Below are 22,599 nucleotides of genomic sequence, written 5' to 3' on the forward strand. Positions count from 1 at the left end.
CTGACCCGGTCAAATGACTGAAAACAGGCTGCGAATTTTCATTTTCATTCTTTGTATAAAAGGATCTGCCAAATATGAATTATCACCACTGTAACATCTTCAGTTTGTAAGATATGTGTCCTCATAAAAGGAATATTATATAATATTCGCATCATAATTAGGTATTTTGATACATGATGCTACAATGTGTAATTGTGTCTACTTGTACGTGACAACTTTAAGATGATGTCCAAAACGCAACATAAGTTGTGGACGTAGGATTTTTTTTGCTATTAGCTTTATGTCGCACCGACATAGTTCGGTCTTATGGCGACGATGGGATAGGAAAGGCCTAGGAATGGGAAGGAAGGTACAGCCCCAGCATTTTCCTGGTGTGAAAATGGGAAACAATGGGAAACCATCTTCAGAGCTGCCAACATTAGGATATTTTGAAGAGATGCCACATAACACAGCCTGCTGTATTGCTTATTCAAAAGAAGTACAATATGCCAGCAGAAATATTTCTGGGATGATCCGGCACTTTAAGCACATAAAATCGCTGAAGGGGAATCATCACAAGAGAATACCTCCGGCCCGCCCTGCATCACGAGAAGCTACCCTTTCAACAATTGCGAGGTATCCAGGTAGGTGTACATCCTATCTACAGTTATTCACAAATTAAGCAGGGTTATTCAGCTGAGATATCCACATCAAATAAGTCGTGAACAGATTAAGATTTTGACATTTTGTTTTCACTTTTGTTAAGTTACCAAGAGGTTCACTGTTGAACATGCAGTACTTTTCTAGGCTTTTGACAACATTTATCAGCACACACGTTTTGCAACTGTTGATGATAATCCTATCAAGCTTATGCTCGCAGTTACTGGGACGTTGCACAGATTGCAGCAAAGGAGAATCGATCTCCAGAGAATTGTTCATCAATACTCTGTCGAAAGAATTGGAGTAAACTCAGGCATTTTAGATTACACATTCCACTCGTGCATAATGATGGTTGCATATTCAGCAAGGCACATTTTGCCCCATCTCAAGTTCGAATAATGCACGCCTCTCCACGTCGGTGTACATCCTATTTACAGTTATTCACAAATTATGCGCAGGGTTATTCAGCTAAGATGTCCTGCTCAAATAAGTCATGAACAGTTTAAGGACAGTATTTCGCTCACTTTATCTGTGCATGAATGAGATAAGAATTAAAATTAAGAAAATAAGAATCACGTGGATGCAGTTCGTGTACTACAGTTACCTTATATGGTTTCAATTTTAACATTTTCATAACCCGCCATGCTAAGCTTTTTGAAACTCCGGCTTCTTGTCAAAGTCGTCTTAGGGATTTTGTGGTGTATGTTCTAATCTTTCTGCGATTTCATTTACCTTCTCCTCATTAAGTACATGTTTTTTTTAACACTTCTTACTGAGTAAAGAACCAGTTCCTCTCAATTTGGTAAGAGTTTCCGCACGGTCTCTGTATGTGAAATTGTGCTACAAATTGCCTAACGACTTCCTGCAAGACTCTGTTTTCACATAATTATCGTACATAAATACTCTTTCCTCTACCGTGTACACATGTGGAAGCATTATGAGAATTATACCCCAAAGTAATGCTTCACAACTCGAGAACAATTTGAGCGACAGATCAACACTTTATACAAGTTTTAACTGCGAAGTGCGGGCATTCCTGTGCTGTCGTTGCTCTATGTAACAGGAAGTGATGAGTCAATAGGAGACAGATAAGCTGGACGCGCCTGCTGGCCAACCAATGAGAGAAACTCGCTGTACTTCTTTCCTTGTCTTCCTTTTACTTTTCTGTTGAATTCCTTCTTTGCAGTTCTGCTTTCTGACATCCCCTTCATGTGACCAAACCAATTTAAAAATAGTATTTTAGGAATTTATATGAAGAATGTTTTAGTGCAAAAACAACATTGTATTTTATTTTTTGTGGCCAAGAAAATCAAAGTTAAATTTCGAATATACCTCCCTATAATAATAATAATAATCAAGAAAGTTTGCTGAAATAAAAAATGTACAGATGTGCAAACCTTAAGAGTTTTATTTATGTAGATTAACGGGTAAAAACTCTACAAATCGAATGCAGGAGGAAACCAGACTCAATAAAATATCGAATAAAACCAAAAGTACATCTGCAGAGTGAATGAGACAGCTACAGGAGTGTCAGAAACTTGAGCTTACAGTTATGGCTATTGTGAAAACAGACAACAAAACAAATGGTTAAGGGCTGCAGTTGGAAATCGGTGGCTTGTACCGAGCGGTTAGTTCGTAGATGTGCAGAATTAGAGGAAGAAAGCCTCGTGCCAAGTAGAATGTTTATTAGACATTTGAAGATGTTTCACGTAAATAATCGACTGCATCTAGTAGAGCCTATCCCTTTTCTTTTTTTTTGCTAGTGTTTCAACGTTCCATATCACGTGCAGGTTTTCGGCAATGATGGGAAAGGAAAGTACTTGGCTTGAGAAGTACGTACCATATTTTTCTGAATCCAAGATGAGCCTGAATTCAAGACAACCCACTTTTCCTTAAAAAGAAGTCTGGCTTAAAAAGTGCTTTGTGAAATCATACGATTGCCTTATTTATTCAGGGGATTGTCGCTCGCCCGGCCGCACTGAGAGTCGGTCTCCTGTCGTTAGAATGTCATCTCTTTACTATATCCCGAGAATTAGCAACGTTACACAGTGGCACTGTACAACTGGTTGCCACCCAAGCGATGTAGCCTATAGGCCTAATAAAGATGCGAACAGTGAAGGCCGGGTTTTATGCGCGTGCGGGGGGTGAAGGGAAGCAACTGTGGTAGCTGCCAGTGGTGTTTTTATTGAAAGGTCGTGAATGCAAGATGGCCCTTGAATTTTCACATGAGATTCTGAGAAAAAAAAAGTCATCTTGGATTCGGAGAAATACGGTAGCTGTGGCTTTAATTAACACATAATCCTAGCAACATGAAACTAAATCTTCAGGTGTATTTACAAACAAAAACAAGTTCGTATGTCATAAAATAAAATAACAGTGATTACTTCTCAAATATACAACATAAAAATATATACAGGTAACAATTAAAGTGGCAAAGACAAGTGGGCTACGGCAAGGATACTACATTGTACAAACATGAAAAACTTGTGGCAAAGACATGTGGATTAAGGCGAGAATACTACATTGTACAAATATGGAAAACTATTTTATAATATGCTGGCAATGACTATGAGGTATTTCTCGTTGTCTGTTGTCTTCATAGGTAATAAAAGTTATTGTGCACCAAGTTTCCTGAAAGTAAACAGAATTACAAATTATTATAGTAAAGGAACAAGCGTCAAATCAAGTCATGTACAGTGAAACCTCGTTAATGCGTTCCTCAATAACACGTGTTCCCGCTTAGCACACCGTAAATTCGAAGTTCCGATTCTCATCGTATTATATCTATATAAAAATACATCACTTATCATGTCATGAATTTTTGCTATTACCGTTTAGTATGATCAATTTTTTCCTAGCCCTGAAAATGTTGTCGTCCCTTGCGGAAGGAATATGATTTCCAACTTGGGTAAGAGCCCTCGCCGCAGTTGTGTGATAACGGGAAAGGGCCTTGAATTCTTGAACTTCACAGAATAAATTGAACCTTCGGGGAGTAAGCCATTAGTCTCAGAAATACTCAGTTTTGCTTGTCGGTTAACAGTGAAACTGCAGAATAACACAATGAGCCTGTCTGTGCTTGTATTTTACATTCTATTCAGAAGTTAGAAATGTATTTCGTGTTTAGTTGTACAGTGAAGGGTAGCGATGCGATAGCCTATAGCTGTAACATAATCATGTGAAGTTGACCAGCGTGGTGCATATTTGTCTTGTGATAAGACTAATTATGGATACGGAAAAAGTTGTGAATTACTAATGAAGACAAAATTAAAGCCTGTCAGCAAGTTGACTGGCATCTACAATTTTTTTTTTTCTTCTTCAAGCACGCAGAATCGGCGTGAATGTTGAAACTTGCACCTTCCAGTTTCGACTTGATCACTCGAATCAGTCTTGGTCGGTTCAAAATTAAAAACGGCACCCAAAGTCATTCTGCTGTTGTCGCACATGGCCGTGTATAACCTCCAATTCATTGTCTAAGTGTGTGACCAGAAAAATAACGTTTCATAACCAACTGGTCCGAAATAAAAGGCTTCTACTAACATTTGTTTTAGAAAGAGTGTGATTTGCAATAATACTTTGATATTTTTATGGGACCCGTTCAAATGTTTTCATATTTGTTGTTTTTTACACTTTTCGGTGCACTATTATTTTATAAGCCCCAGCGGAATAAGTTTTCATATTTGTTCTCTTGTGTTTTTCACACCTTTTAATACTTTCTTCTCACTGTACCCGCAGTTATACTAAGTAAAATCCCATTATGTCGGAAAAAATAGTATCTAGTGTTTCCATATCCCTGTTGGATAGTTTTTATTTGTGTATTCAGTAGTACATTTTCTCGCTTAACACGTTCTTTTTCCTTGTCCTCAACAGAAACGTATTAACAAGGTCTCACTGTATAGAGATATGGGAAATGAAAGGAACACACAATAGGATGAACACAGTGGTAAATGAAATGAAATGGCGTATGGCTTTTAGTGCCGGGAGTGCCCAAGGACAAGTTCGGCTCGCCAGATGCACGTCTATTGATTTGAGACCCGTAGGCGACCCGCGCGTCGTGATGAGGATGAAATGATGAAGACGACACATACACCCAGCCCCAGTACCAGCGGAATTAACCAACTATGGTTAAAATTCCCGATCCTGCTGGGAATTGAACCCGGGACCCCTGTGGCCAAAGGCCAGTGCGCTAACCATTTAGCCATGGAGCCAGACAACATGGTGATAGATCATTGTGGAAAGAGGTAGCAACAGAAATAAGAGACGAGGACAAACATGGAAACACAAAAGGAGAAGGGCAATCTCCACATCTTCATACACTGCTGTCTTCAAATAGACAGGCTCTCTCCTCCATCACTTCTCAGCCCCCGACGAGGGTGTTTCTACTTCCCAGCTTCATCAAGATGCCCATTGGCAGTGTATACAGATGTGGAGATTGTCCCTGTCCTATCCTTTTGTTTCTATCTTTGTCCTCGTCTCCTCTTTCTTTTTGCCCATCTTCCCACACCAACCTGCCATTGTGTTCATCCCATTAGGTATTCCTTTTTTGTTCTTCTCTCTCTTTATAGGACTAGAATTACAATGACTGCAATTAGAATGACAGTAATACAATAATAATACAATTACACCACCACCACCAGGACCAAGAATTCTAGTATTTAGAAAAATGCATTGAGGAAAGGGAGATAAATGGAGATGCATTTAGGCCTTTCTTCAAGAAATCAAGATTTTCTCCTTTCAGATAAAGTATAGACAATAAATAAATAAATAAATAAATAAATAAATAAATAAATAAATAAATAAATAAATAAATAAATAAATAAATAAATAAATAAATAAATAAATAAATAAATAAATAAATAAATAAATAAATAAATAAATAAATAAATAAATAAATAAATAAATAAATAAATAAATAAATAAATAAATAAATAAATAAATAAATAAATAAATAAATAAATAAATAAATAAATAAATAAATAAATAAATAAATAAATAAATAAATAAATAAATAAATAAATAAATAAATAAATAAATAAATAAATAAATAAATAAATAAATAAATAAATAAATAAATAAATAAATAAATAAATAAATAAATAAATAAATAAATAAATAAATAAATAAATAAATAAATAAATAAATAAATAAATAAATAAATAAATAAATAAATAAATAAATAAATAAATAAATAAATAAATAAATAAATAAATAAATAAATAAATAAATAAATAAATAAATAAATAAATAAATAAATAAATAAATAAATAAATAAATAAATAAATAAATAAATAAATAAATAAATAAATAAATAAATAAATAAATAAATAAATAAATAAATAAATAAATAAATAAATAAATAAATAAATAAATAAATAAATAAATAAATAAATAAATAAATAAATAAATAAATAAATAAATAAATAAATAAATAAATAAATAAATAAATAAATAAATAAATAAATAAATAAATAAATAAATAAATAAATAAATAAATAAATAAATAAATAAATAAATAAATAAATAAATAAATAAATAAATAAATAAATAAATAAATAAATAAATAAATAAATAAATAAATAAATAAATAAATAAATAAATAAATAAATAAATAAATAAATAAATAAATAAATAAATAAATAAATAAATAAATAAATAAATAAATAAATAAATAAATAAATAAATAAATAAATAAATAAATAAATAAATAAATAAATAAATAAATAAATAAATAAATACGAGGGCCATCCAGAAATTAAGTTTCGCTATTAAAAAAAAGACAACATGGTTACATAAAAAACATTACTGCCACCCGATACAGTAATGTTGGAGCTATTTTACAACATAATCATCATCATCATTTCCCTTTATCCAGCTGTAGCCGGGTAGGGGCAAATATGGTTCCTCTTCATTTTCTTCGGTCTTTCCACCGCTCGAACATAATAACCACCAGAATTGAGACACCTGTCATACTGCGGGATCAACTTTTGTATGCCGGTGTCAAAGAAGTCTGCCGCCTGGGAATGGAACCAGCATGTGACATTTGTCTTCAGCTCTTCGTGCGTTTGAGAATGCTGACAAGAACAGAAATTTCCTGAGGTGCAAGAAAAGGACTGTATGGTGGATGATCAAACAGCTCCCAGCCGAACTCCTGCAGAACAGTTGCTGTGCGGCGAGACGTAGGTAGGTGAGCATTGTTATGGAGCAGTACAATACCTGCACTGAGCATTCCATGTCTCTTGTTTTGAATGGTCCAGCGCAATATCCGTGGAAACTTTTTCACAGACCAAACCTCGCAGGTGGTGGGAGAAAGATTGCGAGCCTCTGCTGCTGCGCTACTGACGCTAGGCGGGACTTGTCCGGCCGGTATACGATTGCTACGTCATAGATCTGTCATGCATGCTCTTATTTTCTGGCTAAATAAATTTACATTACAAGAAAAGAAATAGGAAAACTTAATTTCTGGATGGCCTATGTAAATACATAAATAAATAAACAAAACACAGACAATGAGATATAATCAATGGTTATTAACAATCACATGCATTAAGTCTTACCAAAATCAGATCCTGAAAGTTACAGGTTGATGGATAGAGTGGACGGATAGTTGTGACAAGAAGTTTCTTCCTTTCCACTTGCACACATTCACTACTGAAGAAACCCATCCTAACAATAAATGAACGATCTTCCAAGAGAGATTCGGTTTACTCTGTCAGATGGAACATCAAAATTGATGCGCAGGCAGTCTGGATGGTGTGATATAAAAACGTTTGCAAACTGCAGCTGAGGCATTGTTGTTCTTGTTGTTATTAACAATGACTTCTAAGCACCTAAACCATCTTGTAATTCTGAACATTTATCATGAGGAATCCCATAGCTGATGACTTCATTCCTAGATGAGAAATACGTAAGTCAACTTCCACTGTAAATATAATCTGAATTTTGTTTACTAGCGAACAGGGGCCTGTTCCACGAATGAACTTTGCAACTTTTCAACTCTGCACTTGTCAATTCTTGCAAAGTGCAAGGTCTTTCTGTTCCACCATGAACTAGGTTGTACTTTTCCATTTCTTCACAAAGTGAAAAGTCTTTGCAAATGAGTGATCTGATCAAGTTTATTCCATGGGCAAACTGTATAGGCATAATACTCTACAATTTTAATGCTTTATTTTTCACGGTGAACTTTACGGTATCATTGTAGTACCATTAGTTTTAAAGTTTTTATCATGGGAAAGAAAGGTAATACAAGAAGCTGGCTGTGCTGGAAGTTGTCAAGGAGAAACGGGACATCCTTTCTGGCAACTTTAAACATAACCTCTCAAATGATGAGACGCGTCAATATTAACGAGAGTACTGCCAACACATCCACACACAGAGGAAATTCACCCTTCATTAGAAATCCTGTTGCTATATTAAGTGGATTATAATGCCAACGTACTATGTTAGGAAATATTACATTTACTATAACATCTACGACTTTGGTAACAGTTCTGCAAATAACTGATTTCGATGTCCCATGCATTGCTGCTACACCGTGCAGCTGGGCACTATTTACTAACCAATGTAAGCATATAAGAATTTGTTCTGTTTGGGAAAGGGATTGACTTCCTTTTGTTGCACGTTTCAATATATGACTGATAATTTCAAGAATACAGCCAGCCTGTGTTGGGGTAATACGAAATCATGTGCGAAATTCCGTCAAAGTGAGGTTATGAAAATTAATCCTGTCTTTGCACGTTTTCTTGTTGGATTTTTCATCACTGACCTCGCTTGATGCTAACAAAAGCTCTCGTCATAACGTGTTTATATCACTAAACCAAATTCTACGCCGAGAAATGTGTGTACATACTTGTTAATTAACAGATGAAAAGGGAATCATCTCTTTGCAAGATTTCTGAAAACTTTTCACTTCATTTCTTTGCACTTTGCATTTCTGTACCAATGGAGGAACATAACAGGCTTGAAAAGCAAAAAGAGTTCTAACTTTTCACTTTGCAAGCTAAATCTGAAAAGTGATGGTGGAACAAAACCTAAACTGAAAAGTGCAAAGTTTGTTTGTGGAATAGGCTCCAGGTCTATACTCGTTATTATTTCAACATAATCCTGCAGTGGTGCATTGTGTAATTATTATAAAGAAAATGAAATAAATGAAAAAAACTGAGCACTCAATTTGGGAGAGTTCCCTCTCCCCTCCACACATGCCCTAACCACTGCAGTTTTTTTCTTTCCTATCGTCTTGCTAATATTTGGTTGCCCAAAGCACTGATAAAGACCTTCCTTATGTCTTGTTTCCCACCTTCCAGCTTTAATTATTATTATTATTATTATTATTATTAGAATTTACTATAAAAATACTATACAAGCTTAAATGAATAATGGCCAAAACTCTCAGTTTGAGACCAAAAACCAAGCCTTGTGCATTGTATAAAAGCTTGGTTGCAGACGGAAGTGTCATGCATTCTCTAGCAATGGCTCGAAGTATTATCAACTCTACCCCATTCTGTTGGCTAATGGTGGGCTGCTACCTATGAAGAGGCAGTAAACTTCATAATAGAGTACATACATCGAAAGAGAACTCTATACATTTGGCACTGCATGCCTCAGGCATCTTTCTCCACGAGGGGGAAGAAGTGGAGTTGCACTTTCCTTCCCGCCTGAATACACTCCTGGACGTAGATACCCTGGAATGTACTGATTTATTCGACAAGGCGCATCAGAAGTTTTCGGACATCGACAATTACCCAACAGCTCATGGTTCTGGGTACAATTTTGTTGGCATCTATCGCTGGTGGTTTACGATGGCACCCTGTCAACTTAACGATGCTGCCCAGCCGACCGGAAGAAATACGAGGTCTCCAACCTACATCGATGGAGGACGCAGACAACAGGGTACTGTGCTTGGCTGTATTGCCCTTTACCACATTGCTGAGAAACAATTGAATGCTTGACAGGTACGCCGTAGGATCAAGGCGTGGCTAGAGGACAAGAGGTATTTAATTTCAGATATTCAATAAGCATGGGAACGTTATTTATCAGGCATGAAGGGAACGTGACATTAAAGACTATATACGCATTTTTCACTCTGATGAAAAATTTTCGTTAATATCACACTTAGATGCATTTCTCCGGGACAAGACTCAAGTAGGGATTCGTGAGTTTTATAATACTTGCTGTCGCTACCATACTCCCGGAAAATTTTCTCTTTACGGGGTGCTAATACTGTCACCGTATTGGACAAGCCTGGAAGAATCCATAGTATAGTAATATATGCACTTCTTAATGGGAAGGCGATACATAAAAACTTACAAACTCTGAACACGGGTAATGATGTAGCTGCCGCATTTGTTGAGTCTATTAGGCTGAGGACGAAAGACTGGTTGTCATCACCTGGTGCGACGTCATGTCTAATATGCGGCAACGAGATAATGTAACGTGATCCTGTGATCGACTATAGTAAAACTACTTTAGACGGAAACGGGGGTTCCTACCACGCACATTGCTGGTGTTTTATGGAATACTGAGTTCCGATTTTCTTTCATAATCTTAAGGGGTACGATTCACATTTATTGCTATGGGATGTTATTCGAACATTTGGCGAATCGGTACAGATACGGGCAAAAGGGTTCGGAAAAATTGATACCCTGTATGTATTGACAGATCAGGTGAGATTCAAAATTTGTGATAGTTATAATTTCCTATCTAAGTCCTTGTCCAACATTGCAAAAAATGTTCAGCACCGACGGTATGCTCTACATGCAGATGAAGAAGCCGTATTTCCATATGAATGGTTTGATACAGTTTAGAAACTAAACATGCCCTTACCAAGCGACGACGCTGCATGGTTTTCCTCTTTAACAAGAATGGGGCAAGATAAAACGAAAGCTTTTGCTGCTGGGGATGCAAATGGAATGCAAAAATTCGAAGAATATCATAAATATTATCTCGACCTTGATGTTGCTATATTAGCTGATGAGTTTGAACAATTCCGCAGTCTCCTATCAGGCATACGGAGTAGATCCCGTTTATTTTCAGGGAGGACCTGGTTATACGTGGTACTCTGCGATGAGCCAGAATAACCGCAATTTCAAAATTATTTGCGATGTGAATGTCTATACATCCATTCAAGACAGCATGCGTGGGGATGTGTCTCAATGTATACACCGTTATGCGAATGTTGAAAATAAAACAGAAGAATATCTATTGTATCACGATATTAATCCATTGTACTCTAAACGTATGTTAAATAAACTTCTGATTGAGCTGCTGTCAACAGAAACAGAGTTACCCGTGGACTGGGAAAGCTGGACTAACCATTCGTATAAATGTTTTTTAGGGGTTGTGGATCTTGAGTACCCTGCACATAAGCACGATAGTCATCGTCAAATGCCTCTTGCCCCGCATCACTATCTCGAGAGACTGTGCACCACGTTGTCAAATAAGGGCAGATGTATGGTGCACAATATCGCACTGAAATTCTACGTTGATAAAGGTCTGAAGATATCCCATGTACGTGAAGTATATATATTTTCCCAAGGTTTCGTCTTAAAAGAGTATGTTGATGATAATATTGTAAAACGACGAAATGCCTATATGAAACCGTACAGTGATTTTGTACAAGCTTATGAATAATGCATTGTATGGGAAAACTTGTGAAAATTCAGTTTTTATGCTGGATGACAGCGAGAATCAGCAAGGAGATAGCGATTTGTGTAGGTAGACTTCCGACAGACGGTGTGCCCTATGGAATCGTCTGGTTTCTTTCTTAAAAGAACATTAAGAAAGGAAGGCATCTCTCCGACTCCATCTCTGTAGTGAATTGAAGGACGCTACTGATTTAGGTGGCTCAGAAATAAGCAGAAAATTATTTGAGAGGAAAGCATTATTAAAGGAAAGCCAAACTTTATTAGCATAGTATTCCCAATAGTCCCAACATGCAAGAGGAGAGGTGTTAGTTACCTGGGTTTTAGTCCCACTCCATGCAGAACTTAGATTCTACCTTTTTGAAGGTGGCACCAAATGTTCAGGAAGGCTTGTAGGCAAGTCGTGGCCATCAAGCTTTACGGTGATCAAATGCATTGCTAAGGCAAATTCGTCGGCATCCAACAAGCCATCTTGGTCGACATCGGACAAGATCCAGATCTTGCCCAACACAGAGTTCGGAAGTTTCGATTTAACCATTTCATTCTTGGCATCTAGAAAACAAACATCAATATGACTCTATAAAGAATGTATCAGGCATTTACAAGACGATGATGATGAATAACAACAGTGTACCCAAAAATTCAGGTAATGTATGAATTTAATGAACCATGAGCATGAAGTTAAAGGTATAGTGTCTTAAAATGCAAACTAACTTTCCTTGTATACACAGTTAGATATATGTTAAAAATTAAGTTCCCAGACAGTAACGCCAAAGGCAGATATTTATATAAGTGACGGTATCTAACTCCCCTAAAGTTTGTTTGCAGAATCTGTGAAGTGGCAGTGAGATTTTTTTGTTATGTTAGTTTAATGCATACTAACACATTGAAAGTTTTGGCGATAAAGGGTGGGAAAAGGCTAGGATTGGGAATGAAGTGGCTGTGGCCTTAATTAAGGTACAGCTCCAGCATTTGTCGAATGTGAAAATAGGAAATCACAGAATACCATCTTTAGGGCTGCCAATGGCGGGATTCAAACCCACCACCTCCGGAATGCAAGCTGTACGCGACCCTAACCGCATGGCCAACTTGCTCAGTCACCAAGCTGCTCTCACTTCATCATTCCACCAAGATGATTGCTTTCTCCCATCTTTAGACACAGTTGTCCCTAGGCATTCCCTTGCTGCTTATACTACAGTATCAGTCTATGCCACCCATTCTCTTTATACAGTAGAACCTCGATAATTCGAAATCGGTTAATTCAAAATCCCACGTAATTCGAAGAAGCTCTAGTTCCCGGAAACATGAGAGACAGTTTTGCATGTTATTTAAATTGTTTAATTCGAAATACGGATAATTCGTAATTCGAAGTACAATGCTGGCCCCATTACCGAAATTCAAACTTTTAATTCGAAACTGCCTTTACATTTTAAAACAATAGTATGTTACAGAGTAATTTCAACTCGAAATTTATCCGCGTCATAATAAAACGCGTGTTCCGGAACATGGAGGGGTAGCTTTCCGCACTTACACTCACTTCGGTGGGTCTACAGTGCGCTTCATGATTGCCAAGTTGAATGAAATCGGAATTCTTTTGTATTCAACCTTTAAGGAACGTCGTAATACCACGCAACAGGCAGTGTGCGGGAAAACAGAATGCGCGAACACTAGCGATGCTGACAGTTGAAGAAAAAGCGTGGCTCATATAATAAATTTGTAGGCACCGAACAATACTGTCATTGCCGATGAAACTGCATTGCTTTATTTTAATGCGAGCCCAAACGGTCTTATGGTTTTAAAGGAGAAAGTGCCAGCCGGGGAATCATACAAGGGTCGGGGATCTTTGTTGCAATTGCAATGCATATGGAAGCGAGAAACTTTATCCCTTCGTCATAGAAAAGTTCAATAAGTTACAATGTTTTAAGGGCGTCGGGCACTTTCCATCCCAGTACAAAGCATCTAAAAACGCAAACAGTACAGATATCCAAAAAATAATGCATTTGCACAGGGGAACCAGCACAATTTATCCTCGTCTTTGAATTGTGTGATTTTTTTTTCTTTCGTTGCGTGAGGTTATGTTCGTCAGTGATTTATCCAAGTGCATTATTTGAACATTGTAAATGCACCTTGTTGTATACATTTCGGAAATAGTTTTTCTATGGCATTGGAAAGGTTTAAACTGTGAATGGAGGTGATTTGCATGTATTAATGGGTCTTAGAATACTTTGTGACGCGGTAAGTGTTTACATTTCTGAAGTACGAGACAAGTGCCAAGGCGGGAAATCGTACAAGGATAGTCATAGGAAAGTTTGATTTTAAGGGCATCGGGTCCTTTCTGTGTAAATACAAGGCATCTAAAATGCATACAGTATAGTAATCCAATTAATAAAGCACTTGCACATGGGAGCCAGCATAGATTTCTCCTCGTCTTTGAATCGTGCTTTTTTTTTCTTTCTTTCATTGCGTGAGGTTATATTTGCCAGTGAGATATGCAAGTGCATTATTAATGCACCTTTTTGGATACATTTTGGAAATAGTTCTTTTTTTATGGCATTTGAAAGGTATAAACTGTGAATCAAGGTTAACTGCATGCAGTAACGGGCCTTCGTAACGCGGCAAGGGTTGGTACTTCTGAACTGCGAATTGGCGGTTAATTCAGATTCACGTAATTCGAAGTCCGATTTTTGAGTCCCAACGACTTCGAATTAATGAGGTTTTACTGTATATCCTGAACATGCATACTGTCTATTTTTTTGGAACTTTTTACTAATCATACCCATGAACTTCTAATTTCCTCGTCCTGTAGATTTTCTACCCTTATTTGTCTGCAGGCAGATGCCACTTTCTCCATCCTAGACGTAGAGATACTTAGTTCACTACAGTGGTCTGTATCAACTAAAAATGCCTGGAAAAACCTTGCATTCCTAATAGATGTCCTGAATTCAATGTTGGTTAAGATGTAGTCTATTACAGATCTAGTGCCCCTACCTTCCCATGTGTAGCAGTGAATAGTCTTATGCTTGAAGAATGTATTCTTAACTGCTAATCCCATACTAGCACAGAAGTCCAGCAAACACTTCCCATTCCTATTAGCTTCCATATATTCCCCACACTTACCAAGCACCCTTTCGTATCCTTCAGTTCTATTTCCAACTCTCGCACTGAAATCGCCCATTAGCACTATCCTATCCTTGCTGTTGACCCTGACTATGATGTCGCTCAACGCTTCACAAAACTAGTTAACTCAACCTCATCTGCACCTTCACATGGTGAATACACCGAGACAATTCTCGTCCTAATTCCTTCAACTGCCAAATCTACGCACATCATTCGCTCATTTACGTGCCCACCAGAAACTATGTTGCATGCAATAGTATTCCTGATGAACAGTTCTGCCCCATGCTCTGCCCCTCCCTATTCAACACCCATCAACTATACTCTATAATCTCCTACCTCATCCTCCTTATCTCCCCGTACCAGAATATCATTAACTTCTAACAAATCCAGAAGCATCCTCTTTGCTGACTCAGCCAGTTCTAATTTCTTTCTTCCATAAATCCTATTAATACTGACAAGCTCACCGTCGAATTCCATTTAGTTTCCTAAGTCGTTTCCAAGGAGTCCTTCACCTGTCAAAGACGAATGCGACTCCATTACTTCCATAGGCTTGCCTAAAACGTTCTGAGCATGCTCGGTGAAAATTCTGTGATTCACAATGCTACCCTTACTTACACAATACCATATTTACGCAAATAATCCCCGCATATTTTTAAAAAAAATTCGAGGCACGAAATTGGGGTGCGGGTTTTATTTGCATCAAGGTTGCCAACACGCTCCTGGCTCAGTTAGTTTTCGATGCTGAGTGTACAGTTATGCTTTGTGCAGCTGTAGATGGAAGAAAACTGTCCCCATATGTTATATTTAAACAGAAAAAAATTCAGACTTCTAATTCTAAACTAACTTTACATTTAAAAAAAAATAGTACCATATTTTACAGAGTAATTTAAATTCAAAATTTCTCCACGTCACGATAGAACACGCCTTCCGGAATGTGCAGGGGTAGCTTTCCGCACTTTCACTCACTTCGGTGTGTTTCACAGTTGAGAATAGAGTGAAATCATAATTCGTTTGTATTCAGGCAGAATCCGCAAAAACTGGTGAGGGTTGGCATTTCTGAATTACAAGATGGCTGTTAATTCGAAATCACATAATTGGAAGTCCGATTTCTGTATTACAAAGACTTCGAATTAACGAGGTTTTACTGTATCGCAAAATTAACATCAGATTTTGCCGGTGTGTCTATTTCAAGCGTTTACATTGCACGAAAAGAATTATCCACCATCGGTTGTGTTACTGTCCAGTAAAAAAAGACCACGTGTGAGAAGTGTTTTAGGCCTGTATTCACCAACCTCGGTAACTTTTGCTGTTATCTTTGTGCCGCACCAAGTTTCCCTTGGTGGCGCACTTCTCTGTATGTAATACATTCTTTGACCGCTATCGACCTTTCGGTCGATTTATTCCCTGGACGTGACGTATGACTCGTTTTCTCCTTGACAGAGTGCGCTTCCGGCCATCAGCCGAAGTGCCCTCTTAGTCAGTCTTGTGCTCGCCTTCTTTGAGATAAGTTCGCAGGACGGTTGTAGCCGACATGGCGGTCGAGACAACAATATACTTTTTGAGATATGTGATCTTTGACCTGTGCCGTTTATATTTCCTGCAGTATATTTATCTACTTGAATGCCCGATTCTTCATCTCTGTCGCTATTTTGTGACTACATAATGCGCTGAGCAACGCCCGACTATTAAGGTAATTTTTTGGCTTGCTATGGTTGCGTGGGCGTATTAGTTATGTACATTTTACCGTTAACGCTGCATTTTGCCTTATTGCTAGTTTTCTCTGATCTTGTGTGTTCTGTTTTGTGTGACTTAAACCCGTAAGGATGGAGGATGGTTTTAGTCAGTGGTGTGTTTGTTTGGCGTGTATGTGATCTTAAGTTCGAGACCTATTGCCATTTATTTTTATTCGTCGATTTTCTCATGGCCGAGCTCTTGATGCGTGACGTTGTGTTTGACGCTATGACTGGTATTCATGTTCGTCCGTGGTGAGGCGATATGAATACGTTGCAAGCGTGATGGTTACGATGAAGCTACTGTGAATTATGTGGGGATATGCCTTGCCCTTGATGCGGCAATCCTTTGTTATTTTACGCGTCTTGTATTGAGCTCATGAGTCCATGAATGCACTTGTCTTGCTATGCGGATCTCTCTGTGTTCGTTATGTGTCTGGACAAAACTGCTGATTCTACCTGTATACATTTCTTTTGGGTCTCTATGGTGAGTGTGTACGTGTGGTTGTGCTGTATGCTTGCCTGATTAACAGCATTCTCCTTTTCTTACAGTGTTATTTTTTTAAAGTATTATTTTCATTTTCTTATTTTCATTCCTCAGGCTATTTGCTGGCCTAATTATATATTTACGTTTGTTGCTTTCATTTGAATGAGTCTTCCTTTCATTGTTAGCATTGTTTACTCGCCTCGTAACTATGGCAGCCATGTTTATTCTTTGATTTTTTCTTCCTTTCTGGGATGCTGTGTTTTTTCAAATGGGGGATTGTTGCGTGATGGAGCTCTTCTCTGGGATGCTGGTCCGTATACATGGAGATGTTTGAGATGTAACGTGTATGTTTTTATTTGATGTGCGTGTAAGTTCTTTCGATGTATGTCCACTGATATTAATTCATTGCGAGGACGAATGTGTCATACGTCGCGTGTATGAAGTTATGTGGAGGAAGTAAATAGTATGTTACAAGTTTGTGATTGAAAGAAGCTTGTGTGGCCATGTTTGATATTTTTTTCAATCTGCCTCTTGATATGATTGGATGAATAACTTACACGATGAGTTTCTACGCATATCTCAGTGAGTAATATTTCAAGCTTGATTTTATTTTTGTTTGTTTGATCTCTTTCGCTTTATTTTTCATTAATAAACCCCCCATGTATTTTGACCCCGTTCTTTCATTTATCGGGAAGGGTTCTGGGTTCTTTCCGTCTCCCGCTCCTCCCTTTAGTTTAATTTGGTTCGAGTCCAGCTCCAGACTGTTTTAGTCTGTTCCAGCCCGTCCACGGCCTCGTCTCATGAGGTAAGTTGGTAAGTATTCACGGACCTGTTGGTGTGTGTATGCGTGCGTGTGTGCGTATGTATGTGTGTGCGTATGTGCGTGTGCGTGTCTACGGTAGCAGAGTGTGTGTGAGGCATGAATGAGTGTGTGCTGTGTGGTCGGGGTGTGTGGTGCGGCAGATCTTAGATTTTCAAAACTCGGATAAGTCATTATTTCGGGTAACGCTCACTTCCGTATTCACCACAGAATTTATTACCTTGGTTTACCAAAACAAAGTTTTCATTTCAATCTCAGTTTATACTGACGTACAGAAAACAAATGACGTGCTGCCGCCACTATCGGATTGTAAACAAATTTTTGATTCCATTCCATTGATTCCATTCGGGGTTTGCAAATAATTTGAATAAATTATGTCCGCTATTGAGCAGAAACGGAGAAAGAAGCCTAATATGACTTTCGAAGAGAGTGAATTGTTACTGAACTTGGTGACCGAAAGCATTAACAAAGGGAATAAGAAAAATCAATTATAGCCTACTATTGTACGTCACTCAAAAAATAAATCAATATTCCTTCATTATTCATTAAAAGTCACCCAGTCGTATACCATACAAGATATTAGCTATAATCGAGAATTCATTTTTGGCCTACCTATATGTTGGGAATTCCAGGTTATGTTCGGAAGCTTTAGATAACCTAAAATGTGTCTGAAAATTAAGAGCCGTCGTAGTCCTGGAAATATGTCGCACGTTCTTTTATCCATCCAGGACGTTTATTAATTGCATAATCTTGATCATATTACTCGTTGTGATTTTATCTTTCAATTAGATATTCCAGCCGCCTACGGGTGTTAGACGTGGAGTGTGACGAACTTGTAATTTAGGAGAGGATTCTAGTGATGCAAGAGACAATGAATCTTCCCATCTACAGGGAATCGAGCCTATTGCAAGTTCAGATTAATGAAATACCTGTCACGTAAAATAGACCTACTTGCTCATTTTCATGGAAAATATATTTCATAGCAGTGATATTTGCGTAAAGACCGTGTGGACCTCGAGGAGTGATACAAAATATTTGTTTATGCCTAAGTTACTCTTCCGATTAAAGGAATTTTAGTTCATTTCATTTTTTTCAAAATGAGCCTTTCTGAAATGAGGGTGCGGGCATTTTCTGACAGCGGGGATTATTCAGGTAAATACGGTAACTACACAAAATTAAAAACAATTTTAACTCACCCGTCCTAGACACTTTCCCACTAACAGCACTCAGTCTTTCGAAGATGGCATCATATTTGTCACGGTACTTGTCCACGATCCATTCCATTTCCCCTGAACCTTCATCAACTCCTTCGCCTCGGCCATACCCAAACGGACTTGAACTGTCCACCACTCCTTGGAATGCACCACCTGAAACAACAGTAAATGTCCATTAAGAATCACACATCATCAGGATTTACCTAACTCAGAGACCAAATTATTATTAATTTAATTAGCCACTTTGGACGACATGAGTTAAGAAAGCAGGCATATGATAGTTTCTGTAGAAACAAGATCTGGGAAGCTATGAGAGTAAAAGCAGTAAATGAGCAGATGGTGACAAGGGTGAAAAATATATATGATGGAAGTGATAATTGTGTTGGAACAGAAAGAACTGGATGGTTTAAGTTAACAAATGGTGTAAAGCAAGGAAGTGTCTTCTTACCTCTACTATTTATAGTGGTGATGAATGATATAATACAGAAGGTAGCACAGATTATTGGAGAGAGAAGAATGAAAGCAGTGTTGTTTGCAGATGATCTATTAATATGGGGAAACCATGAGTGAAGTGCAAGAACAGCTCAATGTATGGGAGGAAGTTGTCATCTTTAGAGCCCTGCACAGATGCGGATATCCGCGAAGTTAGTTCCTTGGCGGATACAAACTGTATGCCAGTGAGGATAATTTTGTTGATAGTTTCTAAATAATGATGTTTATTGATTTTCAGTCAGGTATACTCTTACTTCTGCTTGTATTTACGCGACCTTTGACATTGGTGTGGGAGAACGATGATATACAGTAACAAAGGTCAATACGTGGGTAGTTGTCGCAGGAGAAAATCCCTCATAAACCTGTAATTGTAGGGGATGTGGTGCCAGGTCTATTGTATTATGTTAACAGTTCTATCCGTTTCAATATCTTGGGTGCAATATACTGTAGGTAAATATTTTTAATATCCGCAGATAACCATTCGCGGATGCAGATGAAGTGTGGATGCGGAGCGGATGTTATTTTGTATATCTGCGCAGGGCTCTAGTCATCTTATGGAATGAAGTTCTCAGCACAAAAGAGTGAAGTGCTGGTAATGGAAATTCTAAGTTCCCATGGAGGGATTGCTAGGCGGGCATTAATTCCATTGTGGAGTTATCAGACTGTGCCTCTTATAATGGGCTTCTGATAAGTTCACCTGCATACACCCCAGCGTCAGTGGGTAGGGTCTGAGACATCCCACTCTGATGAGTCTAGTGCCAGACCTAAGACAAAACGCTGGTTAATAGAGCAAACGCTTGAAAAGCCTTACATCTGATCTGTTGTTTTGACATGCTCTATTGGTGGAAAAATATCTAATTCCCTCCAGGGGAACTTAGAATCTCCATATGGATCAGAAAAGTGGGTGATGAAGGAGAGGGATAAAAATATAATACAAGCAGTGGAAATGAAGTTTCAAAGGTGTTGAGTAGGTTTTAACAAGAATGGACAGAGTAAGAAATGAGAGTTCGGGAAATGATAAATGAAGTACCCCTACAGGAAGATCAAGGCTGCAGTGGTATGGACATGTTAAGAGAATGGGAGAAGAGAGGATACCAAGAAAGATGTTAGAAATGGAGTTGAAAGGAAGGAGAGAGGAAGACCAAGGGAAAAATGGCTGAAAGGTGAAAAGAAGAGCACCGAGGCACAAGGAGTGAATTGGATGACAGAGACTGAAAAGAAGCGGTTGATGGACAGAAAATGATGGATAGGCTTATGTTCAAAACAGACCCAGCCTGTGGTTGGAAACTGTTCCAGATGATGATCATGATGGTGATGATGAGTTGTTCCATGTTTACTTTCTCTTTGAAGATTGTACTGCTTGGTTCTTGTGATCTGCCCAGTACTTTTTCATTTGTTCTGATTATAATTTTTTCAAATAGTCTGAAATTGTTATAGCTGGAAATTTGCGAGTCTTAAGAGGGGTGTTAATGATATTTTTGTTCTCTGCACCTGCTATCTAGAGTCCAACAGCTTTGAGATCTTGCTAAATTTCATGGATTCATTGCCCTCCTGTCTTCCTTCCAAGATTTCTCATGAATAGTTGTCATAAAAGGCAATTTCCTAGCAGTCACAAGATGAGAAAGAAATACGAGACTCTTTTCTTCTTCACTGAGCTGGTGATTGGGTCAATCTCTCAATAGACAACTTTATTAGGAAGGATTCTCCAACTCTGACCTGATAATTTTTATTGATGCAAGTTCTAATGATTCATCTGTCAGTTTTGAAGGGATGATCAGATCTCCATTGGTTTTTAATTTGGAACAGAGTTTGCAAGCCTAAGTGGCTTCCGGGAGAGTTATGATTTTATAGTGTTGGACCTTAGTGTCTACTGACAGGCATTTCCTATTATACATTGACCAGGTTAGAATATTTTTTAAATGTAAAAATATATTATTACTCGCAACACTATCGTGATTAAATACAGGACAATTCAAAATGATGGACGTAATTTCATAAATTTATCCTATGAAATCTAATGAATATATCATACTGTGAGATATGCGCAAAGAAAGGCAAACTCTCAAAGTTTAGTTCAGTTTAGATTTCATCCCACGTGGTTTCATTTTCAGCCGTTATGAGTGCGAAGGAAGCGAGTAAAGAAAATGGCTGTGGCTGGAGAGCAGAAGTCGTTCTGTGTGCTTGATTACTATGTAAACAAGTCTGTGATTAGTGTTCAACAGCATTTCCATAACAGGTATGGAAGAGACCCACCTACTGTAAAAGCCATTCGTGCGTGGTATGCAAAATTCAGAGTCACGGGCTGCATCTGTAAGTGAAAATCGACTGGCCGTCCTTTGACCGGGAAAGAGACAGTGGAACGTGTTTGCGCCAGTTTCGTGTGGAGTCCGCAGAAGTCCACCTACCGGGCAGCGAGGCAACTTGAACTTCCACAGGCAACTGTTTGGTGCATTCTGTGGAAACGTTTACAAATGAAAACCTACTGCTTGCAACAGGTGCAGACTTTAAAAGATACTCATTATGTTGCTCTAGCATCCTTCTGTGCTGATTTTCTCACATTAATGGAGGAGGATGGGTTCTCCGAAGGGGTAATTTTCAGTGATGAAGCAACTTTTCACCTTTCCGGGACTGTGAATAGACACAACGTAAGGATCTTCCACTAACATTGGACAACCTTCGTGCCCTATTCACAGCAGCCATCGCAGAGATTGACCGTGACACACTACACAAGGTTTGGCAGGAGATAGACTATAGGCTTGATGTATGTTACTTTACGCGACATGCTTACATAGAACACTTGTGGTATGACTGAAAAAACTTTGAGAGTTTACTGTTCTTAGTACATGTCTCACATTACGATATGTTTATGAGATTTCATAGAATAAATTTATGAAATCGGATCCATCATTTCAAATTGCTCTGTACTAGACTTTGGTTATTATTACGGGTACAAAAGGCTATACTGAAAGTAAGTATCTTGAAGATGTTTGTGATTTGATAAATATTTCTGTTATTATAGGTCAAGGCGGCAAAGTTAATTTTTTTATGAGGTTTATTTTTTATTTTGTTTATTAAACTATCAATGTAGTTTTTTATAATCGTTATTTATCCCTGTTTTGTAAATAAGGCTAATTTCTTTCTGAAAATCATTCTTAAACAAGGTGATGTTATAGTCTCTATTCAATATGCTTAGAAAAGAACTACTTTTATGTGCTTCTGGGTGATATGAATCTTTCAGTATAGTATTTATGGTTTAAGTCGGCTTTCTGAAAATCGAAAAGGATAGGATTTCTTTTCTTCTTTCAATCGCTAGATCCAGAAAATTTAGTTTATTATTATTCTCAGTTTCTAATGTAAATTTTATAAAAGGACATATAAACTCTAGTGTATAGACTGCGCCATTTTTTATGTTGGGCAAAGAGGACAAAATTTCCTAGTGAGATACCAGGAACATGTAAATGCCGAA

At 37.7% G+C, this 22,599-nt stretch overlaps 1 protein-coding gene across 2 annotated transcripts in view; it reads right to left on the minus strand.

The window, feature by feature from the left end:
- Positions 1-2,907: 2,907 nt before the first annotated feature.
- Positions 2,908-22,599, minus strand: part of LOC136885134 (EH domain-containing protein 1) — a 60,184-nt gene continuing 40,492 nt past the window's right edge. Inside the window, exons 6-8 of one of the 2 annotated variants that reach the window (XM_067157601.2) lie at positions 18,624-18,794; positions 11,630-11,825; positions 2,908-3,270 (exon numbers count right to left, since the gene is read on the minus strand). In XM_067157601.2, the coding sequence (XP_067013702.2) occupies positions 3,252-3,270; positions 11,630-11,825; positions 18,624-18,794 (386 nt within the window). In that variant the 3' untranslated portion in view covers positions 2,908-3,251. Of the gene's footprint in view, positions 3,271-11,589; positions 11,826-18,623; positions 18,795-22,599 lie in introns of both variants that reach the window. The other variant, XM_067157602.2, reaches the window with a different exon arrangement.

This window comes from Anabrus simplex, chromosome 13 (assembly GCF_040414725.1).
Source record: "Anabrus simplex isolate iqAnaSimp1 chromosome 13, ASM4041472v1, whole genome shotgun sequence".
NCBI classification, from domain to species: domain Eukaryota; kingdom Metazoa; phylum Arthropoda; class Insecta; order Orthoptera; family Tettigoniidae; genus Anabrus; species Anabrus simplex.